The sequence below is a fragment of the Aquila chrysaetos genome, chromosome 6 (genome assembly GCF_900496995.4).
Source record: "Aquila chrysaetos chrysaetos chromosome 6, bAquChr1.4, whole genome shotgun sequence".
Taxonomy (NCBI): Eukaryota; Metazoa; Chordata; class Aves; order Accipitriformes; family Accipitridae; genus Aquila; species Aquila chrysaetos.
This window is the reverse complement of record NC_044009.1, coordinates 1,889,150-1,915,845: the sequence shown is the minus strand read 5'-3', so window position 1 is coordinate 1,915,845 and position 26,696 is coordinate 1,889,150. Positions and strand designations below refer to the sequence as shown.

Here is a 26,696-nt window from a genome sequence, read left to right as displayed (position 1 = left end):
CAAGTCTCTCTCCTGGTGTGCTTTTATGCACTATATCCTCCGCTGACTTGTGGAAGAGATTCTCTCTGCCACCACTCCACCCCCTTCCCAGGAGATTCAGCTTTCTTCCCCTTTCTCGACTAGGCTGCACTAATGCTCTCTGCAGCTGTAGTCTTGAACAGAAGCTCTGTTGCTCCTTTTCTAGTTTTATGCACAATCTTTATAGGTAAGGATTTGCTCCAAGGAGCAGCCTTCAGTCTGACACTATTGGAACAGAGCCAATATTGCCAGTCAGGTGTGCCAGGGAGACTAGATGATGCAATGGCTCAGGAAGAAAGTGTCTGGCAAACCTGTGACTGGACCCCCTGAGCCATCACTGTTGCAAACTACTTGAGGCATTGAGCAGGAGTACTTTCCTCTGCACTGGTTAAACTGGAACTCGGGTGAAGGAGGAGCTACCATGGAAAGGAAAGGGCATTTCCAGGCTATCTGCACTGCTGCAGTCACACTGCAGGATTATTTATAATTTCCCCCCCCAAATGTCTGGTTTTATCCTGTCATTTTCCCACAGACTGAGCCCCTGTGAATGGAATGAGCCAAAGAATGAAGAGAACCACTTTACCTTCTTGAACAGCCTCTGGTTTGGAGCAGGAGCACTTGCCCTGCAAGGTGAGCTGGGAGGACTGCAACAAAGCAGCTATGGGAGCAGTATGGTTTTTTAAGCTGATTGTATAGCCACCTCTCATCTGTCTGTAACACTGGTGTGCTATCCTGATGGGGGAAAAGATGTTCCAATAGAGACACCTGGCAGCACTAAAACTGCCCGTTTGGGGAGTTTTGACTGCAAACTTGTTGGAATTGTACAGATGGCTGGCTTCAGTTGAGGAACATATATTTTCTGCTGTAACAATTGCTCTAGGGAATGTCAAGCTAACCATCGCACTGGTGCTTTGTAGAGTGGAGTTGTTTGATGTTGCTTTTGGGTACTGATGTTGCTTCAACTCTGCATTACATGCAGTGTTGATGCAGTTCAAACCAGCCACAGTAGGTTTTTTCAGGCTCATGCATGAAGTAGCTGCAGGGCAAGTTTTGCAGTTTGGCCTTTATTTAGAGGGAAGTCTAAGTTAGGCTCATGGATCTAAAGTTCTTTGCTCTCTCTCACCGTACATCACCTCCCATACGTTTTATCGGCTCCTCTGGTCGTGCAGGTGTCACCCCTCGGCCCAAAGCGCTCTCTGTGCGGGTCATCGCTGCTGTCTGGTGGCTGTTCACCATCGCCTTGCTGGCTGCCTACATCGCCAACTTCACCGCTCTGCTGAGCTCTGGCAGTGAGCAGCTCCCAATCCAGACTTTTGAAGATCTTGTGAAGCAAAGAAAGCTTGAGTTTGGGACTCTGGACGGCTCCTCTACTTTCTACTTCTTCAAGGTGCAGAGAATCTCATTGTGCACATACACACATGCCGTAGAACTGCTAAACTGGGGCCAAGTTGTCCAGCTTGTGCCTATAGGTCCTTTTACCACTTTCATCACTGTAGACTCCATCAGTTTTCCTGTAATACTTCAAATAATGTGATTGGTATCTGTTGCTTTGTTCACCTCTTCTTCCACCTTTTCTCAGAGAGAAAAGCATGTGGAGAATTATATTTTTATAGTGTATTCTCTTTTAAGAAAGCAGTGCTAGTCTTCAGGGGTTATCCTTGTGTACCTTGAACACGAGGACTGACGTAGGTAATTTCTGGATGCATTAACTGGATGCCTGCAAAGGTTGTTTGGGGGAGTGGGAAATATTTAATCACAAAATCATAGAATTGTTTAGGTTGGAAAAAGCCTTTAAGATCATCGAGTCCAGCTGTTAACCTAGCACTGCCAAGTCCACCTCTAAACCATGTCCCTAAGCACCGCATCTACACGTCTTTTAAATACCTCCAGGGATGGTGACTCCACCACTTCCCTGGCTAGCCTGTTCCAATGCTTGACAACCCTTTCGGTGAAGAAATTTTTTCTAATATCCAATCTAAACCTCCCCTGGTGCAACTTGAGGCCATTTCCTCATGTTCTGTCACTAGTTACTTGATAGAAGAGACCAGTACCCACCTCACTACAACCTCCTTTCAGTTGTAGAGAGCGATGAGGTCTCTCCTCAGCCTCCTTTTCTCCAGACTAAACAGCCCCAGCTCCCTCAGCCGCTCCTCATAAGACTTGTGCTCCAGGCCCCTCACCAGCTTCGTTGCCCTTCTCTGGACACGCTCCAGCAACTCAAGGTCCTTCCTGTATTGAGGGGCCCAAAACTGAACACAGGACTCGAGGTGCGGCCTCACCAGTGCTGAGTACAGGGGAACAATCACTTCCCTGCTCCTTCTGGCCATGCTATTTCTGATGCAGGCCAGGATGCTGTTGGCCGCCTTGGCCACCTGGGCACACTGCTGGCTCATATTCAGCCGGCTGTCAACCAGCACTGCCAGGTTCTTTTCCTCCGGGCAGTTTTCCAGTTGCTCTTCCCCAAGCCTGTAGCGCTGCATGGGGTTGTTGTGACCCAAGTGCAGGACCCGGCACTTGGCCTTGTTGAGCTCAAAGGGCAATGGTTTAAGTACTCTTATTCTCCAAATTGTTTTGCAACCACTGCACATCTAGGAAGATTTTTTCAGATGATTGTTTTACACTTCAGTTTGACACTTGGATTTTTGGGCCGCAGAACTCCAAGAATCCTATCCATCAGATGATCTATGAATATATGGACAAGAGACGAGACCGCGTTTTAGTCAAAACCTACCAGGAAGCAGTTCAACGTGTGATGGAATCAAACTATGCCTTCATTGGTGAATCAATCTCTCAAGACCTTGCAGCTGCCAGGCACTGCAATTTGATCAGGGCCCCTGAAGTTATCGGAGCCAGAGGATTTGGCATTGCCACTACCCAGGGTTAGTCACTGTGCACCATTTCTGTCCCACTTCTCCACTTGGATTTCATGGGTCTGAAGTAGCAGACTGACAGAGCAAAAAGCCTGGCATAGCCGAGTCCTGAAACTTGCACGCATTTTCTGCATTAGCACTAATAACCTAGTATGGACAAATTGGTAACCCTGCTATGCTACGTTTTCATTCTGTAGATGAATTACCACTAGCACTCACTGACTCTTACTTTGAACTGTAATATGCAAAAAATTCCAACTCTCAGGGGTGTCATTGGTTCCTGTGGGTCTTTTTGGTTTTGCCTTGGTCCCAGTAATGCAGAGCTCCTAATGTAGTTAGCAGGGCAGGCAGTTTGTTCTCTTGCAGAGCACGACTGCTTGTATTTCTCAAAGTACCTTCGCTGTGTCATTACACTGCAAGTATTATCGTATCTCTGTGGACAGGGCAGGAACGGTTGTTACCGAAGAAAAGCATTTGGCTTAGTCTGTTGCATTCTGTTTGCAGAATGACCATCTGAAAATTGGGAAGCAGCACCCAGCTAAGCCCGTGTGGTAGTATAGCAGCGGATTGCTTAAAAATGTTATAGTGGCTGTGATCTCTCCCATGCTCTTCTCTCTCTCTCATTCTACTGCTGCCAGCATCCCTGTGGACTAAGAAGCTCTCCATTGCTGTCCTCAAACTGCGCGAATCGGGCGATCTCGACTACTTGCGCAACAAGTGGTGGGAGACCAGCTGCCTTCACAAAAGTAGGGACAGATGGAGTCCGCTGCAGCCCCAGGCTCTGGGTGGGCTCTTTCTTACTCTTGCAATTGGCCTGGCACTGGGAGTGATTGCAGCTGTGGTGGAGCTCTCGAATAAGAGCAGACACGCCGCTGGACACGTAAAGGTAGGTGATGGTTATCCTCTCCCGTCCCACCTCCTTGCACCCCTTGTGTTTAGCACAGACAAGCGAGGCACCAGTGCTCCACTGTGCACAACGCTGGATTTCCATGCTGATCTTGCTTCTTCTAAGGAAAGCAAGGCAGTGGGGTGAGGGGGAAGGGGGAAGACATGCTACATATTTACTCTTCAAAGCGCTGAAATTTCATCGCTTGGGCTGTGTGATAGTTTTGCAGCCTGAACAGGGTAACAATAATAAAATTGTTTAACCCCCCGCCCCCCAAAAAATATTAAGTAGAAACATTTACTGTAATTCCTCAGCAGCCAAACCGTATTCCAATATGCTGAGTGTGTACAGAGGACAGTAAATCATCAATAACAAGTTTATTCTCAAGTATGGCTGTTCTTAAGTCATTTGACAAGCAGGAAAACACATGTAAATGAAAACTGCCCTAGTATCTGAATGTGCACCTTGGGGTCCTTGTTCTCGACCCATTCCAACAGATGGGTTGTGCGCACTTACGTGTGGATTCCATGACACAGAACAACTCACCCCCTTGTTTCCTCCCCTCTTGTTTTTCAGAAATCTTGTTGCTCTGTTTTTACAGAAGAAATGTGCACTCGTCTACGTATAAAAGAAAATACAAGACAAAGCCAGGAGACTTCAGGGAGGGCTAATGCTTAAGAATTTTTTGCTTAAGGAATGGGCCTGTATTAGGTTTATACCATATGTATTTCATAGGAACTACATCAATGTAGAAAGATGTTTTTCTGCAAGGCTAGAGTGTTAGTTTTCTAATTACAAACACACACAGAGAACACCTCTGGATTGGTGGTGGAGCTGGATACAGAAGAAAATTAAGTGGCTTGGAAGAATTTAAATTGACAAGGGATAGAGTGTAATTGTTAAAAATAAGGGAGGTTAACAACTTGGGAAAACAAATTTGAGATGGCTAAGATGGTGGATCCGTATTTAGTTTAGAAGTTTACTATGTAAGTACACGAACGCCTGTAGGAGTAAGTGACTTGGGGTAGGTTAATATGAAGCCTCTGATTACTAATTACAGTATGAGGTACAATCTTGAAAAATTAAAGCTCTCATCTGACTGTTCTAATCCAGAACAACTGCTTCTTAAACATTTTAGTTATAAACAGACTGTACTCTCCCCCTCTTCTAAGCAGAAGATGCTGGTCACTGTGAAGGTCATTTCTGAATCAGAAACGACAGTACTGTTGCATAAACCCCCAAAATGCAGGACTTGAACTGCATTCTCTGCAGTGGCCTAAACCCGAGAAAGGGAGACCAGGCAATTAAGGAACTACTAGACTTAGGAAATGCAAAGACATGGACTTGTCCTTTGTCAGTTTCCCAGCATAGGGTAAGTTTCACTGTTTAGCTAGAGAGGATGTTTTATCCTAGTTAACCTGATCAAGAAGTATTTAGGAAGAAGATTGATAGTTGAACTCCAACAGTAGTAGAGCACAAAGTCTGGTAATCAGTCAATTAAAGTACAAGTTAACCAGGCAAAGGTGAGGCAGTGAGTGTTTTGCATTATTCTCTGGCTCTCAAAGAAGAATCTTTGAAATTCATGGGGAACAGTAATCTCAGCTGCATATTAAATACTTTTCTAATTAAGCTGTTTTTCATTTCAGAGCTGGAATGATTGATGCATGCACACGTTGGTTTGCAAATTCATGGTTAAATTACTCCATTTATGTACTGCACATCTGATGGAGGGGAAAAGAAAGGCAAATTCAGTTACTTGGAAATGGCTTTAACTGCACTGCATGAACAAAGAGACTGATTCTTATCAGTCCCAGCATTAAATACCTGAAGGCAACAGAAACTAACATCCCTGTGACAGGAAAAAAACTAGCTGTTCCTGAATAAAGCACTGCACATTCACTTTGAGGGTAACTTAGTGAGACTGGACTTCCAGCTACTGCTAAGTAATTTAGTATAGTTGCCAAGTTCCCCGCCCACGCAACTGTTAACAACAACAAACAGTGAAAGCGATAGGAGTTACGAGTTATTCCACACCTTGGTAAACTAGTGCTGTTTGGTTATCTGCTATGCGCTCTCAGGTCATGACAGTTCTATTTTAAATACAGCTTAAGCAATGTTTGTTAGGTTAGAAGGTGGATCAGTCCTTCAATCAAATTAACTGCAAAAAGCACGGAACATTTTGGGTAAGTTTTAAAAGCTGACATGGAAAATGCAATGTCAGATTTCACTTAGCACTTTAAAAACTATTTGGTATGTGCCATGTCATCGCTGGCAGAATAGGCAGAGATGTATAAAAAAAGGTTTCATTGACATTTAAATATATTTCTATATGAATGTCTCACAGAACAAAAAAATAAAGTCTTTTCATCACAAATACTGCAGCATTAAAATAAACACTTACCAAAATAAACAATGAGTGATATACATATATATATTTGAGTGTGTATACTATAGAGTGAATCATATTGTTGCTTTTTAAGTCACAAAGCACAATATAAATACGGAATTTCCTGTGAACTCTTTTCCCTGTTGTAATAAAAATACATTCTTTACAGTTAAAGTAAAACTAGTGCAAGTCCATTCTGCTGCTCCTGTTCACCCAGCTGACCAGATCCGTATCATTTACATGGCACTTCATACTTAAAAATGACACTGAAAATTTTCCCTCCGAGACGATCGGCAAGCCAGGAGTTTTTGATAACAGCAAGCTTGAGGCTCTCGCACTTCAAAGCCGCGTAGTAATTCGTGTGGATGGCACGCCCCATGCCTTCAATGATAACCAAGTCTGTCTTCCGTTCTCTGACCAGCACAGCCAAACCTTTATCCAGACGGCTGAAATGAGAAGTCTGGTTTAGAAACAGTCATCTTCACACATGCTACAAATGAAGGACAGGCTGTTATAAGGGCTTTATGATTTACATAAAATGTGGTGGGGGATGGAACAACTGATGCCAATAAACAGGAACACTTTAAATCAAAGGAAGTGAGACTGAAACATAGTTTTAAAAGCTTGATGACATGCACGCAGAATTGGGATTGCCCAGAAAACACAGGTAAGCTCTGTCTCCAATAGAGGAGCTACTTAAAAATAAATAGGTTAACAACATGGCATGCTTCTTACAGTCAAGTGGAGTTCTTGGTCACGTGCAGGATTTTACATCACCCATAACTAAGCTGCTCATGAAACTGACAATGTGTCATTGCTGAACACAAACATGATAAATAAGATGTCCAACAACTAGGAAGGCTCGATCAGTATTACAAGCCTTTAAATCCAGACCAAGCAACCCTTAATGGTTGTGCAAAACTGATTCCTATCAGGAAAGGCGGCTGAGACGCTCCAGAGCAAAGTCTCTGGACATCCTGCAGCTGATGGAGACAAGTAACAAATTGGTACTTTGCCGGTATACCTTAGATCTAGACACGGAGAACTTGAACCTGTCTGAACCAACAGCAGCTTCTCTTCTCTCAGCGCAGATCTTTATTTAAAAAAAAAAAAAAAAGACAAGAACATTAAACAGCTACCTCAACAGGGACGTGCAAATCTGGTAATAAGCCAGATGACAATGAATATCTAAGTCTTCTTTGCAAAGGCTTCTTTTACTGCTAGGACTTCACCAAGAAACATAATGTTTCCTTGAGCAAAAGGATTATTTAGTCAGCTATGTATCCTCTGCTGGGGATACTCTATATGTGAAATACAGGTATTTTCCTCTATTAACATAGGAAATTTATGTTTTAGTAGCTTGAGTGCTTATCAGGAAAGACACAGACAACAAATATCATTATGGATGTTCAAGAAAGATGCAATTTCTAGATTTTTCACCTTAATGAAAGTAAGTGATCGGCCTCAGCTTACTTCCTGGTTGCAGATTTCAGACACCAAGAAACACAGTTAAATATGAACTAAGTATGTAACAATTAGCTTGCTTTTTTCCTTCTACGTACTGTGTGATACATAATGAAGCCTGGTTATATGCTTACTGAATAACTGGATCCATTGCTGCTATCCGTTCAGTAACAATCAGGGATTCACTGTAGGTGACATCATTTAGGGCAGGGCCAGAGTTACAAGCCAGTATAACCTGAGGTGAAGATGTCAGAAGAGTTCACCAATTAATGCAGTCCACAGATGGTGTTAGAGCTGCTCGTTTGTTTAAAATCACTATTACCTGACTTATTTTACAAAAGAGGAAATGCGAAGAGAAAGGCCGGAGGCTCAGTCCTCATTTTCCCTCAGTTAAACCAGCTATTTCAGGTCTTCTGACATTACAGACCCTTGTTCAACAGACTTAGGTCTGACAGAGGCTCGCTTTGCTTTGCTACCTTTCACAGTCTACTTAAAGTTAGACTTTGGAGATCCAGGAATTTGGCTTAGTCCCAATTTAGATGTTAGGAGCCAGTTTGGCAAAGGGTACTGCTGGTAGGCAGTTAACAAACCTTTCACCAATTACCAAAGCTCCATTACACGGTGAATTCACAATGAAAACCACTTACCTCTGTCCCTCTAGAAAGAAGCTCTCTGACAAAAGGAAAGACTCCTAAAATTATGTCTATTCCACTGTTATCTGCGAAAATTAAGGCACATTTATGAGGGGGACCCTCCTGTAAGAGAAAACCAATGTATTCAGGATTGAGTTCACAATTCATTTCAGTGAATAGCTTGTGTTATTTAGAACTACTCACTTTAAGACCCCACATTTTATGCCCTTAAATGATTGGCAATTTTGGTTATCTAGTAGCAGCGTAACTCATCAGGACATCACCTACACTTGACCTTGGAAGAAATCAGTTTCCCTAACCTTGTCTTTGCACAGTTATTTAAAACAGCCTTTAGTTATTTTGCTTTGTTTGAGAGGTCTTTCAAACTCTGTTAATAAAACCTGCATCTGCCAATTAAAGACATGCCTAACTCCAGCAGCTCTGAGCAGGAACGTACTTCAGAGGCTTCTGAACGGCGGGTAGTTAGGCCTATAATCCTACTGTTTGGAGGCTAGATTATGGCTAGCGTTTTGTTATGCCATGCAGCTGGAGAATGCCATTCTCTAAAATAGAAGCAGCAGCATGGGCAGCTGCCTACGTGAACGCGTTGGTTATCAGGGTAAACCTACCTTTGTGGCTGTTTTAAGCTAGCATGCTGTAGGGTGAACAGGATTCCCTTCTGCCAGGAAAGGGCAGGATGGACTGCTGGGGGCAGTGACATCCTAAAATGAAAAGATATTTCCTATTCTCCATTAACCTTTTAATTTGTTCTAAATCTGATGTTATGAAACTTAGTTCACTCCAGTTCATACCAGCAGAAGAATTTTTATAGTGAACAATGCTTAATTCCTAATAAAAGACTGTCAGGACAGTGCTTGAAGTTCCTTAATTATCACTGTTATACAAGATTAGCTGATACTTTTGTGTTAAGATGTAATACGTAATGATTTGCAGTAGTCTACTCACACCAAACCTTTTGGCTATCATTGCCAACATAGAGATTTACACAAAGAAACAAAAGCTTTTTCAATTAACCTTGATTAAATAGTAATAGAAATCACACAGGGCAAAAAAAGCTTTGCTAATTGGTAAGTTAATTACTTTCAGCAAGCTCCTCAATTAATGTCATTTTAAGGTTGGCTCCTTAGATGGAGGAACAATCCAAATATTACATTTGGGCCCAAGTTTTCAAAATCATGCGTTGTCTTCTATAGAAGTAAGTGCCCTTATAAAGAAGGGAAGGGACACAATATGGTTACTTTGGAACAGCGTTGAAAGCAGCTGGATTCCAAACGCTGCAGTTTCTGAAGGAATTCAGCTAAGAAGCTTGGTAAGTAATGAAGCGTCAGACTAATTCCTTTTATTCCTTTCTTTATGGTAAGGCTGCTGAATTACCGGTACCGGTACTGTTACTGTATAACAGAGTTCTGTTAAATCTCTTAAAAAGCCAGGATTAGTAAGGTGGTTTTATGATTAAGGTATTTAATTACTCAGTGGTTAGCAACAATCGTGGAGTCGTACCTTCAGTCGCTCTAGCCACTGACTGTAGGAATCTTCTAACCAGGGACGTTCTGCGTCACAGACAAAATCATGTTAGCATTTCTTTTAGGCAAACAGTCATTCTACACGTGATGAAAAGCAGGAGGTGCCTCTTTACAGATGCTTAAGCATTAAAGTATTTGAGCTCAGGTTTTGAATGTTGAACGTGTAGATTCAAAGAGTTCCCGAGCTCTTAATTATGGGACTAGCTCAATTACAGCAGTCTTGAAATGGAATTTTCATAATAAAGCAATGAAGTCATGCAAGCTGGCTATCATAACGACTCATCCTAGGATGGATGGTGTTGTACCTCCCAGGACACTATCTCCTTGATAGGGTTAGAACAGTTGTTATGAAAAATAGCATGGGCAAGATATTCTGAATATCTGTGTGGCTAAGGCTTCTGCTCAAGGAGAGAGATTTTCAGATTTCAATTCCTTTGGAACACAAACAGGAATATTCCACCAAAACTCTGTAGCCTGTATTTCAGATAACCCTAGCAAGTACTGATGATTTCCTGTCATTTGGGCAGCAGAACTGCCACAATAAACACGTTCACACCCTCCTCCGCTCTCATATTAACACAACATCCAGTTCCAACCACCACCACAGATCTCCCTATACCTTGTAGTTTTGACTTGGCTTCTTCAAATCCAAATTGTGGCTCAGATTCCAGAACACTGTATCAGAAGAGAAATAAAGGGTACACAATTAAGTAACTTCATCTCACATGAATATAATTCAAACATTTCTTTAGCAGGTAGTCAGCAATTTTACTGCATTGATTATAACGGAGTGTGGACAGGTCCAATGATTGAGAAACAGATACTCTGTGCTTATGTTGAAAACAAAAGGCTCAGATGTACATTAAATCAGAGTTCTTACGCTAAAAGAAAAAAGCTTCAGCAATACACAAGTGTTTGCAGGCACTAGACTACAGGCAAAAGAGACATCTTTTGGTCTGCAGACCAGCATAAAATGTAGTCATGATCTAAAATATCTGCATGGTAAAACAGTGCTTTACAAAGTTTAATTTGAAGGCTGGTCTACAAAAGTTTTTTAAAGTTGTACCTGCGGGGGAAAAAAAGGAATTAAATTAACCAGATAAAGGTTTTAAAAGCTACTGCTACTGGCTATATCTATAGTAAAGTAGCCCCAAACACATAGGTGGTGATGAGGATTTACGTAATGAGATGGCTAGATTTTAAGCTGTCAATTAAAATATTACACCATGTGGGCAATGCTTGTCAGACAAGTCTCCTGAAGTTCCCTAAATCTAGTACTAAGTGACATTTAGCTCAGTCTGTAACTCTTAGTTCCTTCCTTAAAGAGACTGAGAGCTACAGTAACACGAGTGGCAAGTAGACTAACTGCTCTAACTGGTGTCAGTTCAAGTTTCTGGTTGTGGGCAACATCAGAAGTAACACAAGACTAAGAATGCCCGTGTAGCCTTGAATCGCCTTGTTTTTAATGGACTTTTCTTGATTTAATCAGAGGGAAAACTCCTCAAAGATGCAGAAAGGGAAAGGAAGTGCTGAAAGTCAGCTGTAAAACCGTATCCCTCTACCATGCTCTTGGATCTGTATTATCAGCCCCACAAAAAGAAAGTTCTAGAATTGAAAAATCAAAAATACTTCAAGACTGTTGGCATTAATATCCTTAAGTGAATTCATGGCTGCTGACAGGACAGAAGGAAAAAAGCTCTCCAAATGGTAACAGAAATGTATGTTGATCAAAAATAATTAGTATTTAGTCCTCAAAAGAGACTACCCAACCTAACTTACAGCCTGCTGAATATATACTGTGATTACCAGGACAACAGGAGGTTGCAGAAAAATAGATATTTTCTATTCCAGAACATAGTACAACGCATACCCAAAAGCAGTGCTAATAACAATGCTACAAGCAAAGCAGCCAGACTGGAATATTAAATGCTCTATCACTTAATTCAAACATTCACAGTGACATGTCTGCCAGATTTAAAGGGTGGAAATATAAACTTTCCCGCACCACAACAATGCTTGTAAATAAACAACCAACATTTGATTAAAGTGAAATAAAAACTACAATTAGATTGGTGCACTTTATTTTTTTTTTTTTTAAAAAAAGAACAGTCGGATATTCTGTATCTTAAAAGGGTGCTTTTAAAATATTTAACACCTACTCTGAGACTGCTTTTGCTCCCCAGTCAAAGACATTCCCCGCAAGAAGTCCTTTCACCAGAGCAAACTGCCTCTCCTCCCAGCCTAATGAATCCAAAGATTCGATTACGCTTTGAAAACATTTTAAGGCTATGCCATTTTCTTTCTGCTTTACCTGTAAGAAAGACATGAAACATTGGATTTATAGACAAAAATTTCTTACCCATCATTGGTTGTCTCAGTCCCAAGACCACGTTCAAGCATTCTCCTCTACGTTCATGGCCTCTAATGGACCAACAAGTTACTGTTATCAGCATGCTTAGTATCAACAAGAAAAAAGTTTCCTGGGATTCTAATAAAAAGCTTCATTAGTGCTAGGATATGATCTGTAGCCCAAGAATTACTTTTCTTAATAAGTTAGAGGTGCAATAGATCTTGAGCAGATTGGGGAATGGCAGAGTGGACACACAAAAAAAACTTTTAGTAGTAACATGATCCATCAAACCCAGGTAATTACCATGAGAAGGCTTACCACGAGCAGTTTTACAAAAACTGGAGAAGATTTTTTTTGATTTTTGTATCAAGAGTTTCATCATCCCAGATGCTTAGAAGCTCTTGAATTTTTTTCTCTGCTTCTCTCTACAGTGAGATCAGCGTTACATAGCTAGTTATCTTAAAAAATTTAGAAGTGATACTGGGTACCATCTTTACATCAAGACCTTTTCTTGGCAGTATTTTGTCTCAATTACCAAAACACAAACATAAGTAAAAGCCACCTCGCATGTTTTTTACCTCTTTCTTAGAGTGAATGTAACATGTGACAATACAACTAGGGAAAACCTTCTACGTATTTTGTAGAAATACATCAACAGTCAGAAAAATATCTCTAACCAGACACTGGCACTGTTGTTATTGATATGTCCCCACAGACATGTGGTGAGGATCAGACCTACAGAAAGTTATTTTTGAGAAATACTGACTTCACATGTCCTCTCCCCCAACCATATTCTGTTACAGAATAAAATACAAAGCTGCCAAATGGCAACAGATATTTTTAAGAGCTAGAGGTTATGCATTTGTATACACTTCAACTCCACTCTGCCGAGTATCTCAAAAATTACAGAAGTTATCAAGAATCCTTTCACAGCATCGCAGTAAATTAATCCAGAGACAATATGTAGGAAAGCAGCACAGTTTGGTTTAAGGAGAGACTGCCTCAGCAAGTTAAGAGAATGTGTGAAGGTTTTCTTTTTTTTCAGGCCTTTTTTGGACATGATGAGATGGGGGAGGATGACTATCTGCTTATGAACACCACCCCCCTTCCTTTTCTTTCCGTCTGGGGTGGGGGAAGGAAAAAAAAAAAGAAAACACACTTGAAGGTAGTTAAAGGAACACAGAAATGGAGTTCCTAGCATTGCCGACTTCTGCATGGAGCTGTTGAGATTAACTGCTCTACAAGATAACAATGCCAAGTGTCTTTTACAACTGTCTGCAATTTACATATTTATTGCAAAGTACTTATATAGCTACGGATAGTTTTAAATTTGAAAATGGTTTCCACACCATGAAGAGAATTATGAGAATGAGGAGAGAAAAAAAGAAAAACTCCTGCAGTCTGTCAGACTGCAGTAGTAGTAGCCTCAGTATGAAGGGAAATAAATAAACTGACTGTCCTCAAAATTGAAATTCTCAGGTCACTTGTGAGGTACTCCATAATCAGAAGTGCAGGCTTCTCCATGCAGCTTCCTCAGTTCTAAACTGAAGGAAAAGCTTCCTCATTGAAGGACCAAGTTACAAGGGTATCTGATAACTGACACCATCAATTCACTTCTCAGAAGTATCAGACAACTGAAGCTGGGAATATTTTTGGTTAGCATCATCCTCACCATGAGCACATTAGAGGTCAAAGGCTTTATATCCCATTACCCATTGCTGCTTCTCCTCAGTGACAACCACCAACTGGTTAAAACTGCTGCAAGACAGCCAGTTACTAATCTCTTCCCTATAAGCCATTACTTAAACAAAGTTTCAGAGTATGGAAAAAGTGTCTTGAACTTACATGTTGTCCACCCTGTAAAGCAAGAACAACTTACCTTTGAATAGGGATCCGGAAAATTGAACTCGTTTAAACAGTGTTCCCTTGTATCCAGAAGACTTCTAACCGTTAAGGTGCCATACGCACTTTAAAAAGGGAGAAGGGGCGGGGGGGAGGAAAAAAAAAAAGATCAACTACTTCAAACAGAAAAATGTTATTTTCTTCTCTGTTTCCTCCATAAGTCATAGCATGTCACACAAGTACTTAAGTTAAAAGTCTTTACATCCCACATGTGCTAAACACTGTCTCTAAGTGGTAAATCTACTACACAGTTTATTTAAATACAGAGAGGGAACATGTTCAGAGCAAAGCTAGATGCTGGAATTAACATGCTACCATTTTTAATAACAATGTAACATTATTAGTAATAAATTTTATGCCGAGATACAATTTTTCTGTTAAATTCCAATATATGAGATCCAAAAGTTCTGTGCAAAGGACCTGACGTTTGGCACATCAACCTGCTATAGCCTTCAGCCTACATAGCTTTCAGTTTGCTCTGCTTCATAAGCTAATTAGCTTTTAGTTAGCTTTTAGTTAGTTTTTTCTTAGCTTTTAATTTGCTCTGCTCAGCAAGCAATGAAAAAGGGAAAATAAAGACACTTACAAAGGCTGCTGCCTGAGTGTCTGGAGCTTATTCCAGTATTTCTGTCGGAACTTTTCGGCTCTCTCCAGTGCATCAACAGAGTCTGGCTGACTGGCTGCAGCACGCTTTGCCACCTGGTAGAGAAATGAGGCAGGACTGAAGTTACCAAACAAATTCTTCCTCGATGTAACTGATCTGAAGTTCATTCTGAAAAATAACCCCTCCATCTGCTATAGTGTGCAGTGCCTGCATACTTTCCAGTCCCTCCCACACAGTATCTTCCAGCTTTCCTTTACTCCAACGACCAAAGAATAATTTTAAATACCCCCTTTCTTCCCAAAAGATTTAGTTTATTTTCAAGACTGTACTTTCAGAAATTAAACACAAGCTCTAACTACTTATAGGAGAGGGAAAAAAATAACAAACACACACAAAAGGAGAAACAAGCAGAAATTTAACAGTCCACATCAACCTCTTGGGTTCTTTTTTTCTTTACTACAGTAAGGTCAAGTCAATGTGTTGCCCCTGTGTTTTTCCCAGCCCTTTTCCTCCTGACACACACTCATGAAGTTTCTGATTTGGATTGGCTTACTAAGTATACACAGCTCTTAAGCACTAGCATGCACTGACTGAATCAGTTTCACAGTGCAGAAAAAATAACTCATGTCTGATTAAATCATGCTCTTTGAATGCAAAAGTGGCTGTAAGTCAGTAGGACTGCTCCCAAGAGTAAGAACAATGCAAGTATCTTTGGCCTTTGCCTTTTTGGCCTCTGATTGTGTAACCATCCTGTTTGCCAGCTCTGTATAAAGAAGTGGTAAGGGCCATTTAAGCAGGAAGACGCTTTGAAAACACCTTTAAAAAAAAAAAAAAAAAAGCACCACAGGAGAAAGATACTTCTGCCTTTGAAGGTATCAAGCCCTTCCTTAGGAGACTGCGACAAAGTCCGATGCCTCTGTTAACAGTGGGAAAGAGGAACTGTACTTACACACAATAGGTTTGACACAGCAGGTATATTTTGCAGGGTAAACGCGTTGGTCCACAGAAGATTTATTTGCTAAATATTTGCATCATTCATACATATGACTGTTTTGTGACATTTACCCCATCCAGTGCCTCCTCAAAGCAGGTGAGCCAGTATTTTCTGGCCATGGCATCATCCGTGAGGTCAACAGTGTCTGGAATATAGGCTGATGGGTCTTTCAGCAGTGGTAGGTTAACAAGCGGTCTCTCCAACCTATCCATTTCAAGCATGTCAAACTAGGTGAAAAATGAAAGAGATTTATTAGAACTTACTCAGAAATTGATTCTTAACAAACTAAACTAGTATAAGAGCTACAGAAGTCCATCCACAGTTAAGACTGACAAATTTGCAGACAACTGTATTAGAGTAAATGTCATCATAAATAATCCACTCTCCTGCATGGATTATTTATCCATGTCCACCCTACAGAAAGAGATTATCAAGTTTCATGTTGAAAACTTACTACAGGTCCCCTATTTTATTATTTTCCTTCCCTTCCTCCCCGGTACTGTCAAATCTGCTGGGCTATCAGGTTCAAAGACAAGAGCAGGAAGAGCTAAGCACAGGCTTATTTGTAAAGTGCTATGCTGCTTTACAACTTCCTTTTACAATCCTGATCAAGTCTCCAAAACTTTTCCTTACGCCTTGTGAAAACAATGCTTGGGATCAAATTTCTAAGGACAGAGATTAATTGAAATATGTATAGTTACACAGCTCTGTACATAAAGTGCGCCTTATTTCTTGCATCTAAAAAAACCGTGCACGTTTATTATATACAACCAGATAATAGCATTGCATTTGCGAACACTGCACGGCCTAGAAATGTTCAGGCTAAGTAATGATTAAATTCCACAATGTAACAAGATTTTGTGTACGTAAACCAAAGTGGTTGCTAGAGAACGGCTGTCTTCAGTATTAATTTCGCTGCTGAAAAGTGGACGTTTCTGAACTCTGACTGTTGCAAAGAGATTTCAATTTATGTGAACAAAGTGAGTGCCAAACAATAGAAGAATTCAAAATGCAGAAGCTGTGGACAGTACATTACAGCTGATTTGAGACTCCTGTACCACTGCCAGCATGAAAAAAAAAATAATCTTTTCACAGATTAAAGGGTTGACAAACAACAGGAGATCATTACATCTGCATAAATATTTTAAAAATCTGTCATATATTTTATAATTAAGAAGGATCGTGTTTTTATTTTTTGGTCATACATATAATCCACAATTTCATTACAATAATTTTCATTATGGCAGAGCTTAAAATTAGATACATTTTTTACATATAGGCACAACCCACAAAATCCATCATCTGCAGCTCATAGTGGACTTATATTAAGGCTTGGTGTGGGAAACCATTCAGTAAGAGTTCTGCACCTCATCTTCAGGCCTAAAAAAGCTGAGCAACCAACAGAAAACAACTAACCAAAGCCTGCTCCTCCCCCCCGCACCCTACAGCAAGTCTAGGAAACTAATTCCTGAAAACTGGGAGGAGATAAATCAAAGATGGAGTAAATTAAAAAAAAAAAAACTTGACATGAAAAACACTGACATGCGGATTGGTAAAAGACAGTGTAACACAATGAGCTCCACTATTCTAGCTTCTTCTCAAAAGCACTTCAGTAGATGCAGTATTAGAATATTTTAAGAACCTTAATGTATTTTCTGATTGCTTACTGTATGCCAGTTTCACTGTGAAATCGGAATTACTGTATTGTCAGTGTATTTAAGAGATGACTGGGCTCATGCTCTTCTGTCCAATTATATATTTCTCTTCTCATAGGAAGTAAATAAACGCTGCTTAAAGACAGTGGAACATCAGATTCAAAATTCTGAAGCACAGTGTTTCAGCTGTAGCAAAATCCAGCTACTTCAGAGAAAGGGTAAGAGATGAGCATTCCCCCTCCACCCCACCCGGCTTTGGTGAAGGAGAATAAGACAAAGTAGCAGCCACAATTTGTTTTTATGAGACATTACATCAAACCAAGACACAAGACAGCATCACACATGACACAAGACACCATATTAGTCACTTCTTTTGGTAACCAGGAGTCCCAGGGGCAAGAAGCAACTAGCTTGAAAATAATAATCTATTTTCAAATCACCATTTCTGACAGAAGGCACTTAGTTCTAGAAAAGACAACCACATACTGTACCACTCCTCGTTCTCTGCATAGGGTAAACATCAGGTGATGTGCTCATAAGACCAGAACTCCCAGCATAATTCTCTCCCCAGCTATACTGATTTGGATCTAGAAAAGAGAAAGACAGAGACACACATAACCTGAAAATAAAACTGAAAATACTCCCATGAGCAAGTCCAGAGTTAGCATCCCTTCAGAGGAGCTGTTTCACTACAAAAGCCATCTTCCCTTGTCTATATCAGTAAACATAATTTTTCCCTCTAACCCCCAAAAGAAATGTTTCAACCACTCAGTGAATTACCTAGCTCTAAAGAGCTTCAACCTGAATGAAACATAAGACAATTAAAGTTCTAAAAATCATTCTTTTTTTTTAACACCCTTTCCTTGTCATTAAGGGCTATAACCAGCATGCCTTCAAAGCACTATCATTGATCATACAAATAATTTCTTATTTCTAAATCTATATCCATTATTAACAAAATATAATTACAAAACTCTCAAAAGCACAATGTAAGTTTCATATAAACACTAAAGGTACTTCTAGAAATTTTTTGAGAAGTTTAATCAAGTTCAGATATACAGTACATGCTGCAGAAGCAACATCTTTAATTCCTCAGTAGTTAGTTCGTTGCCCGTATCTATAAAACGGGTATGAAAAGAATTCCACATCCATTATTCTGAGGTATATTTGATATTTACTAAAACTAAGTAACATTAACAACCCCACTATCTGTTCCACTATAACTAATATACTGACTGGCTTGCTAGTCAACAACATCAACAACAAAAAACAAAAATGGAGAATTCAACCAAAGCATCCTATACCCAAAGAATGCTGGACAGAAGTGTCTCATCCTTCATAAATGTCTGTGAGGCTTTTCACTCTCAAACAAACAGAGTTTTGAGACGCTGGTCTTCTTCAGTGCATTCACTGAATATAGAAGCTGGTCACTCAAAGAGGGGGAAAGTTCTTAGAAACCACATTTCCCCAGTTTGATTTAGAGTTACAACTGCTCTTTGCAGAAATGCAGAAAAGAGAAGAGCCAAATCCTGCTGGCTTCTCAAAGGTGAGCAGGAAAAACAGTGAGACATTAAGATGTCCCTGCCAGAATATATAAAACTAAAGCCCAGCATCTGTGTTTATTAGTACCAAATGTATTTATTTAGGCAAGAACTTACATGCAGCCTCTTAAGAGAAACTTGGACATTACACTGACATTTCAGAACACAGCATATACAGAACATAGCAGTGCTGTACTTACTGTCTTGTTCAGCTCCTTTTAAAAATGCCCCAATGGCTCCCAGGTAGCCTTCATGTCTCAGGAACAATGCCTGAACCTCTCCCTGCCACAATATGAAACATTGCAATTGGATGGTCCCTGATGGCTAACATGTACTTCTTTGTCACTAGTTTTACACTTAAATTTAACAGAAACAACTAGAAGATGGTAATATTCATTTGTGCTACATTCTAACACATTCAGTAACTTTAATGGTGCTTCTGAAACACAGCTTCAGGAAGAACTGCTTACATACATCATTCCACAATTATTAAACAGCTGGGAAAAAAATACATGCAGAAGTGGTGTGTATTCTAAGCCTGCACAACCACAGAAGCAGAGGGAAGCTAGTGCCTTCACTAGAAAAGACCACTGCATTGTTCCATGAATATTCAACTCCTCTTGCTTGAACAGGCTGGAAACATAAGGTCATCTGATTTCCAGGTCATCAACCGAAGTGTGTGCCACTGTGCATCCAACACATTCGAGACATTGCTCGTTATCTTTATTTCACTACACTGCTATTCAACATCCAACAAGATACAGACACTCTGTATATTATCCATAGGCAAGCCTTTCCCCCATCGAATTAGTTAGTTTAATTGTTAATATAATACACAAATGCTAGGGAGAATAAGAACACCCTCCATCCTAGCAGCAGGGTCTCTTAGCTTTCCTTGGCAAGCCTGGGTGAGACGCTGTCTTCTCTGAAGGAGGATCAGCTATGTCTGCAGCAGCAACTATGAGAACAGTTAACACTGAGTAAACTATAGTAAAAGATTGGCTACAATTCATGGTGAGATTTTGATTTGAATCACTGATAAAGCTATTCTTACAAGAATCTAAAGCTGCAGTTTTGCAATAGTTTTCTTGAAACCCAACACAGTTTTACAGAAAGGGACCGCAATGGTGAAACAAAGGGGTGAAAAAAAGTAGCATACGGGAGTGTCTTGCCTGAAGCACTGAGATGAGGAAAAAAAATTGTGTCATCTATTCTATAAAATTGCAAAAGTGCAGGAACTAATCTACCTGTAACAACCATTAAGTGAGCTTTTGGACTTGACTGTTTTTCTAGCGAAAAATCTTCAGTATTTTCCACAGCTTCAACACCTGCAAAGAACTACAGCTTGGTTGGGTTTTGGGTTTGGTTTTTTTTGTTTTGTTTTTTTTTTTAAACAACAAACAAACAACAAAAAACCCCACTGATAATAACTGCTAACTATCTCAGCAGAACAATCCCACATTGCATAGCCTAAGGGGTGAAAAGAAATAGATGCAAGTCAGCAAGAGGAATTGAATAACAATGGCAGCTATCTAAGAAAATAGTGAAAACTCATTACTTGGCAGCTACAAGACAGACTGTCAATCAAAAAATAATAATAAAGAGAGAGAGGGAGGGAGGGAGAGAGAAAGAGAGGCCAGACAGAACTTCCAGGCATTTCACATTGATTTTACCCCTCCCACTAGAGATCTTTATAGCCCTGCCTTACCTACCTAAACAGCAGCCCTCTAAGCTTACTTCATGTGCAAATTCATTTATTAAAGTCTCACAACAACCTAGAAAGATAACTAAACACGTGACTCTGCTATTAGGAAAATCTCTGTTTTCATTACCTTGGAGAAGAAGTTGATACTGTAGGTTATTGTGCGCATAGTAACAGGGTGACCCCGAATAAAGAATCCTCCAAAATATATTTTATCTAAGTTATGGAGTTTGGCATGGAGGCAGGCGAGTTGACCAATGTCATTGCTGATCATATGTAGTAAACTTTTTGCCATATCTTCTTTGGAAAATTCTTAAAGGAAAGAAAGAGTAAACCAAATTAAACACAGCTGAAGAATGCTCAAATGGACTGTACTTTTCTAAAAGATAGCTTACAGCTGGGGGAAAAAAAAAACCAACAAAACGCAGTTTGACCAATCTCTTTATGCATGTAGAAGAAAGGTGTTCCCCCGCGGCCAAAAATCTTTTATAAAAAAGGTACTTCAGACAACAAGGTGTGTGTATTTGACTGAAGATACCATGAAAAAAACACTAAGCCTCTGTGAAATGTTGCTTGAAAGAAACCTGCTTGAAAGGCAGCAGCAAATGGCAAGAACTCCATTTCTTTCTAGGAATCACAGATGATGGTTCATCCATCCATCCTGACCTGAGATACACTGCAAGCATTTTATTATAATACTGCAAATAAAACTGCAAATTACAGTAAATCACTGCCATAGGTCCTTTTCTGGAAAGGTCCTTTCAAGAAAGCCACTTATATTTCCCACAGGAACGAATTAACATTGGGCTAACTAGACAGCTATTTTTGTCATTTGCCTAGACTGATGCAATCCCAAATTGAAAATTTGAATGCCTGCTTATAAGGCAGCACTATATAATATTTTTAATCAATATAATATTGTGCAGGCAAAACACATGTAAGCAAGATCATGGAAAGGACTGGTGGTTATTTTCCAGCTCTACCTCTTAGATCATTATAAATATCAGATTCCCAAGGGCCAGAGGAGATGGTTGCATTTCTTCTTCTCATTAGTTTCAAACAACAATTCCAAATAACTCAAGCAACTCAAGCAGTGCTTCAAGTCCCCTCTCAGCCCAGCATGCATAACATAGGGAAATGGATAAGGCAAGATATGTTTCTGCTGATGAAGCTGGCAACTATTTTTCCATCCATTTAATTGTTCACGGGAAGCTAGCACAAGGAGCAAATCCATGCTGACAGGCAATATAAAGTATTAACTGTATAGCAAATCTTGGGTAGATTTTTTATATATACCAATACCTTTATCTGCTGTAGTAGATTTCCCAAAGCTGCTAGCTATCAGATTTCCACTTAGCCCCAGGGTCTGGTAGGCGCCTCCATACACATCTTTCACCAGCATGTCTACATTTGTGTGCTGTCCCTTTGAAGCAAGCTGCAGCAATTCATCAAATTTCTGAGGATGAGAAACAGAATTACTCTAGCTTTCCTGGACAGCCAGAGAACCTTGCCCATAAACCCAGAGTTCTGCAGCATCTTTGCTGAGCAAAACCAGGGGTTTTGGCTTGTCTTAGAATCAACCCTGCCAACAACAGATACATTATTTCCAATTTTAAGGACTTATCCAGACACTGATCTTAAGTGGAGCTCCTTTAACGATGAAAAGCACAACTGTCCTCTGCAGTTATCTGCAAATAATTTGTTGAATTAACCCTGAAAACTAGAGATGGATCAGCACATATAAAATAGTCAGAAGCCTCACGCATCTCTTATCTTGGATTGAAGTCAGAAACACAGTAACTAAGAGCAAACAGAATTATGTCTTCTTGAAGCATAAGAAAAAAATATTTAAAAACCAAAAGACTAAGTCTGCCTTTACTGTTGCAGAAATGCATTAACGTCCCTGAAATTAAGCTTGCATTAACCCTAATTTCTTCTACAAAATCAGAGAAAATTAAGAGCAGACATTGTCATGTTCTAAGATTTCTTTTTTTAAAAGCATCAAACAAAATATTGCGAGTATGGGTCTTCCCTTTGACATTTTCTCATTTGGTGCATATGTAACTCTAGCTTTTTCTACACCGCTGACATTTAGGGACACCTATTTAAGCCACATGGGTCTTTGAGACAGGAAAAAACCAGCATGATTTAAGAGCTGAGTTAGGCAGAGCAGTACTAAATCAGGCCTTATTCTGGCAGATCACCAACCTAGGATTTAAGTGACAAACCCCTGAAACCGTGATGTGTAATGAAGAGAGTTAGAATTCCTTCTCTCTACTCCCAGACATTTTGCAGTAATTGGGCGCTCTCTGCTTTGCTTCTGCAGATAACATTGCAGGAACTAGGCAGGCATTTAATGTTGAAAAAGAGTACAGAAAATTAACAGGCCACTTTGAGGCGGCTATTCTCTGCATTCTAGACACTACTTGTCCTTGCTGGCAAACTCCTTGAGCCCCAAGTAGGATTACTGTTTTGCCACTGATGAGCACCTTATCATTTTTGCCCCTATATTCTACTGTTATCTTTTTGCATTTAAAGCTTCCTTTTATGCATCAGAAGCATCAAAAATATGAACATAAGCCAGGGACTTAGCCTTATCATCTAACAGTCTAGGACCACAAGCACCTAATGGAGAGTATTAAAATTGTCCTGAGCATTGCAGAACTGCCTGTTCTGTTTCTGCACAAGGGCAACAATTCTTTGAATAAAAGGTAAAACCCCCTAAGAGGCAGACATAATCTTTTTCATCTTCTAGTACACTAATGTTGGACTTCTGGTTTCCCATACAAACATTACTTAAAATAATTATTTCTCCCCATTCAAAGGGTTTGGCATTCCAACATTTCCAGCTTCCTCTTAGCATGTCATTTAATCCCACGCCCCTTAAAACTGACACTTTGATACCTTTGTTTTTGTGAGCAGTGCTCCAAGACCCCAGAAGGTTCCACCTCCAATTGAGCTCCCTCCAATCCATTCAAATTTGTCTTCTGTTTCTACCTGTCAATAAAACAGGACAGATTTGTCTAGAAAGTCCTATTATAACTATAAGCACACGGTCAGATATGAGAGCGTGTGGGGCTTTTTGAACAGTGGAATTAGTGTAGGTGAAACTATTAATTGTGTAAATATCAGGTGAGAAGCTCTCCAGAGGTGCATGTTCCAAATACTTATAGCACAAGCAGTTTCTGAAATCTTTGTATTTAATTCTTGGCCAAAATTTGGTCCCCTCAACAGTGTACCAAAACAAACAAACAAACAAATATTAAAAATCACTCTGAACTGACAGCCTTTGTCCTCATCTGTTAATGTAACAACTTTTCTAAACACCAAAATAAATGTGACTAAAAAGAAACTATGGCAGTGAATGGAAAAGCATTCATAACTCCGTACGAAATGGAAATAAAAAAAAAAAAAAATCATTATTTTCTTTCTGAACTTTGTAGTACCCAGGAAGAAACAACTACAAATCTAAAACAGTAAGATGTTTCAGATCGCCTTTATCAAATTCAACAATAAAACATTTTAGCAACCACTCACCTTCACTATAGAAACCCCAGAGCCAATATTCACCAGTAAATAGGGGAAAATATTTGGGTGGTTTGTCTGAAATCGGAACTCTGTATCTGAGTCTTTCTGGTATGCAAACACTTCATGGGGTATGTTCCTTAGCACGAAGTTGCATCCTTTAATTAGGCAGGTCATTACATCTTCTTTATCTACTCTGAGGGGAAGGAGGAGAAAAAAAACCCTTACGTAAACTTCACAGTCCTATTGATAAGCACGTATGCTTTTAGAACAATAGTTTTTAAAGACTTTACAAAGAGGAGATAGTAGCCCACACCACATGGCAAAAGTCCAGATCTCTTAAAACATGAAACCTACATCTGCAGATGTTCACCTTCTATGCCAGAACACAGAGTCCGAAGTTAGACTGTAGTTACACAGTAACTTTAATCTTACATTAATCATGCTGTCATTAAAAATAATCCTGCTCCCCTGTTTGCTTATTTACACTGCCTCTTTGGTGCCCTGGTGCTAGCACAAGTATATGTGCACCTGTGCAATAAGGTAGGTCAAGAAACTTATCTGGAAATTAACCTAACAAAACAGTTTCCTAACATTTTCTATTGCTCTTCCCCTTCCTTCTCAATAAAGGAAAAAAGGGCCCCCTCAACATTTCAGCACCTGTTTATGACAGATTAAAGTGACTGCGAGAACCCTACTGCTGGGATTACGAAACATGGGAAAAAAAGACTTCTCACAAGAATAATAGCATTCACAACAGTATATATCCCGAGTATGGAGTCTGGGAACACAATACATAATTTAGATAAGATGAACGATGTAGTTAAGTCAGCTAACACTTACTGACTTCTGTAAACTTCTATGTCTTATGTATTGTTACTGATTTATTGTTACTTATTGTTACTGATTTATTGTTACTTATTTATTTTCTTAAATGAAATATACTAAATTTCTTACATGAAATATCATAAGCCTTGTTGAAAACACATGAACAAAGCACAAATACAAATCTGAATTAACACAGAATGCTTTAAGTTTGTCAGGATGGAGAAGGTGCTGCTTTTTGGGCCTGTGGACCAATTAAGTATGTCATGACCAAAAAACCTCAAAGAAACAAAACCCAGGTGCACCACATGAGGAAAAGGGGGAGAACTGCCTCCTTGTCTCAATTAACTGATTTTTAGTAACAGCCAATAAGGTACTGATGTAGGCTGGCTTGAAAAAAAGTTAACAGAATCCTACCTATCAGAAGAAAGTAATTTGCAAAAGTAGTATAAAAGAGGATGAACACAGTACCTCAGAAACTGAAGAATGTATTACATAGAGTTACAGCGTGAGAGGTGCCTTGAAGGTCTCCCCAGTAACATCAGGTAATGTTTTATATTGCTGTAAATTAATGATATTTTTTATCTATACTTACAGCAGCTTCTTAACATAGGGTGTTTGATAGCATGGTAAATTTATGAGGCTGTAAATTCATGAGACTGCCCTTTAGTCTCCTGCAATCCTATGCTTCTGTATGAAGTTTAGGTAGGAGCTATACAGTTAGCTACTACATCATATTAATTACCCACTTCTGAGCATGCACAGAAAAACGTTAGAAGCTTTTGGAACTCTAACTGGAGAACCCAGGCAACTACAGGGATTAGATACATCCAGGAAAGAAAAGTGTTTGCCAGCAATATTTTGGCTTGTAATAATGAAGTCGCCTTGTGAATTTCATCCTTAAAGTAGAAAGACTGACGCACTTAAACGCACCTCATCACAGTAGCTGATCAAAGATTCCCAATTAAAATTCTTGTTAGTAATGAATTTACTAACTACTTACTACTTTATTTCAAATATTACTTCATTTTATTGGTTTTGTGTATTTCATTGTAGCTTTTGTGTATTTGGGTGTCTATTCCAGTAGAGTTCAACGGTATATCCAAAGCATGCTACTGATAGCTAGGGTCCCATCACTGAAATACTGCTAGTTGAGAGGTGAAAAGTAAAAACCATTATCATAATTGAGACTAATTTAACTTGAAAATGGAGTAGGTGCAAGTTAGATCCTTTATAGAAAAAAAAGCTGTGATAATACCTTGCTTTCTTCTTGTTACCGTCTTTTTCCTGGACCCTGTGTTCCTGTCTGTTGGCTCTATTCCTACACCTCTACTGTGTCAGTTACTGATACGGTTTATCTTCTGGCAGCTTATGTTCACTAACAAGGCGAGTCAGCCTGGTCTGACCAAGATGCATGCACACATTCTACTGCTGCACTCTTGTGCTGCAGATGGCTTTTGAGGGCAGATGGGCAAAGTGGAAAGTTAGCCTACTAAAATGTCATCAAAGAAGAAGAATACTCCTATAACTAAGTTTAAACAGTTCCACTTACTTCAACCCCAATTTCTTCTCAATAAGATCTTTGAATTTATAGGCACCACCACCTGTAGCTTTGATGACTTTTGTCTCTGTATTGACAAGATGGTCTTTGATGAAATCTAGGCAGGTTTCAATATAAGTGTTTTCAAATTTAATGAAGTGAAGTCGAGCTGTAATCTCCTCCTGAACCGATATTTCATACAAAGGTTCATTTTCTATGTCCTTTAAAAGAGAAAAGAATTTCTTATAGATCATTCAA

The 26,696-nt window shown here is 39.7% G+C and overlaps 2 protein-coding genes across 8 annotated transcripts in view; one reads left to right on the top strand and one right to left on the bottom strand.

Moving 5' to 3' along the window:
• Nucleotides 1–4,882, top strand: part of LOC115343222 (probable glutamate receptor) — a 16,263-nt gene extending 11,381 nt beyond the window's left edge. For all 5 annotated transcript variants that reach the window (XM_030018921.2, XM_030018922.2, XM_030018925.2 and 2 more), the window contains 5 exons: nucleotides 551–648; nucleotides 1,188–1,405; nucleotides 2,672–2,897; nucleotides 3,527–3,774; nucleotides 4,351–4,882. In XM_030018921.2, the coding sequence (XP_029874781.1) occupies nucleotides 551–648; nucleotides 1,188–1,405; nucleotides 2,672–2,897; nucleotides 3,527–3,774; nucleotides 4,351–4,452 (892 nt within the window). In that variant the 3' untranslated portion in view covers nucleotides 4,453–4,882. The remainder of the gene's footprint in view (nucleotides 1–550; nucleotides 649–1,187; nucleotides 1,406–2,671; nucleotides 2,898–3,526; nucleotides 3,775–4,350) is intronic.
• The window catches only part of PANK4 (pantothenate kinase 4 (inactive)), a 27,255-nt gene continuing 4,695 nt past the window's right edge, over nucleotides 4,137–26,696 (bottom strand). For 2 of the 3 annotated variants that reach the window (XM_030018918.2, XM_041124647.1), the window contains exons 3-19: nucleotides 26,451–26,659; nucleotides 24,086–24,269; nucleotides 23,453–23,545; nucleotides 21,851–22,004; nucleotides 20,679–20,860; nucleotides 19,047–19,128; nucleotides 17,792–17,892; nucleotides 15,722–15,877; nucleotides 14,639–14,751; nucleotides 14,030–14,117; nucleotides 11,960–12,111; nucleotides 10,420–10,475; nucleotides 9,778–9,827; nucleotides 8,272–8,379; nucleotides 7,759–7,859; nucleotides 7,185–7,253; nucleotides 4,137–6,606 (exon numbers count right to left, since the gene is read on the bottom strand). In XM_030018918.2, the coding sequence (XP_029874778.1) occupies nucleotides 6,393–6,606; nucleotides 7,185–7,253; nucleotides 7,759–7,859; nucleotides 8,272–8,379; nucleotides 9,778–9,827; nucleotides 10,420–10,475; nucleotides 11,960–12,111; nucleotides 14,030–14,117; nucleotides 14,639–14,751; nucleotides 15,722–15,877; nucleotides 17,792–17,892; nucleotides 19,047–19,128; nucleotides 20,679–20,860; nucleotides 21,851–22,004; nucleotides 23,453–23,545; nucleotides 24,086–24,269; nucleotides 26,451–26,659 (2,112 nt within the window). In that variant the 3' untranslated portion in view covers nucleotides 4,137–6,392. Of the gene's footprint in view, nucleotides 6,607–7,184; nucleotides 7,254–7,758; nucleotides 7,860–8,271; nucleotides 8,380–8,885; nucleotides 8,979–9,777; nucleotides 9,828–10,419; nucleotides 10,476–11,959; nucleotides 12,112–14,029; nucleotides 14,118–14,638; nucleotides 14,752–15,721; nucleotides 15,878–17,791; nucleotides 17,893–19,046; nucleotides 19,129–20,678; nucleotides 20,861–21,850; nucleotides 22,005–23,452; nucleotides 23,546–24,085; nucleotides 24,270–26,450; nucleotides 26,660–26,696 lie in introns of those variants that run through there. The other variant, XR_003924035.2, reaches the window with a different exon arrangement.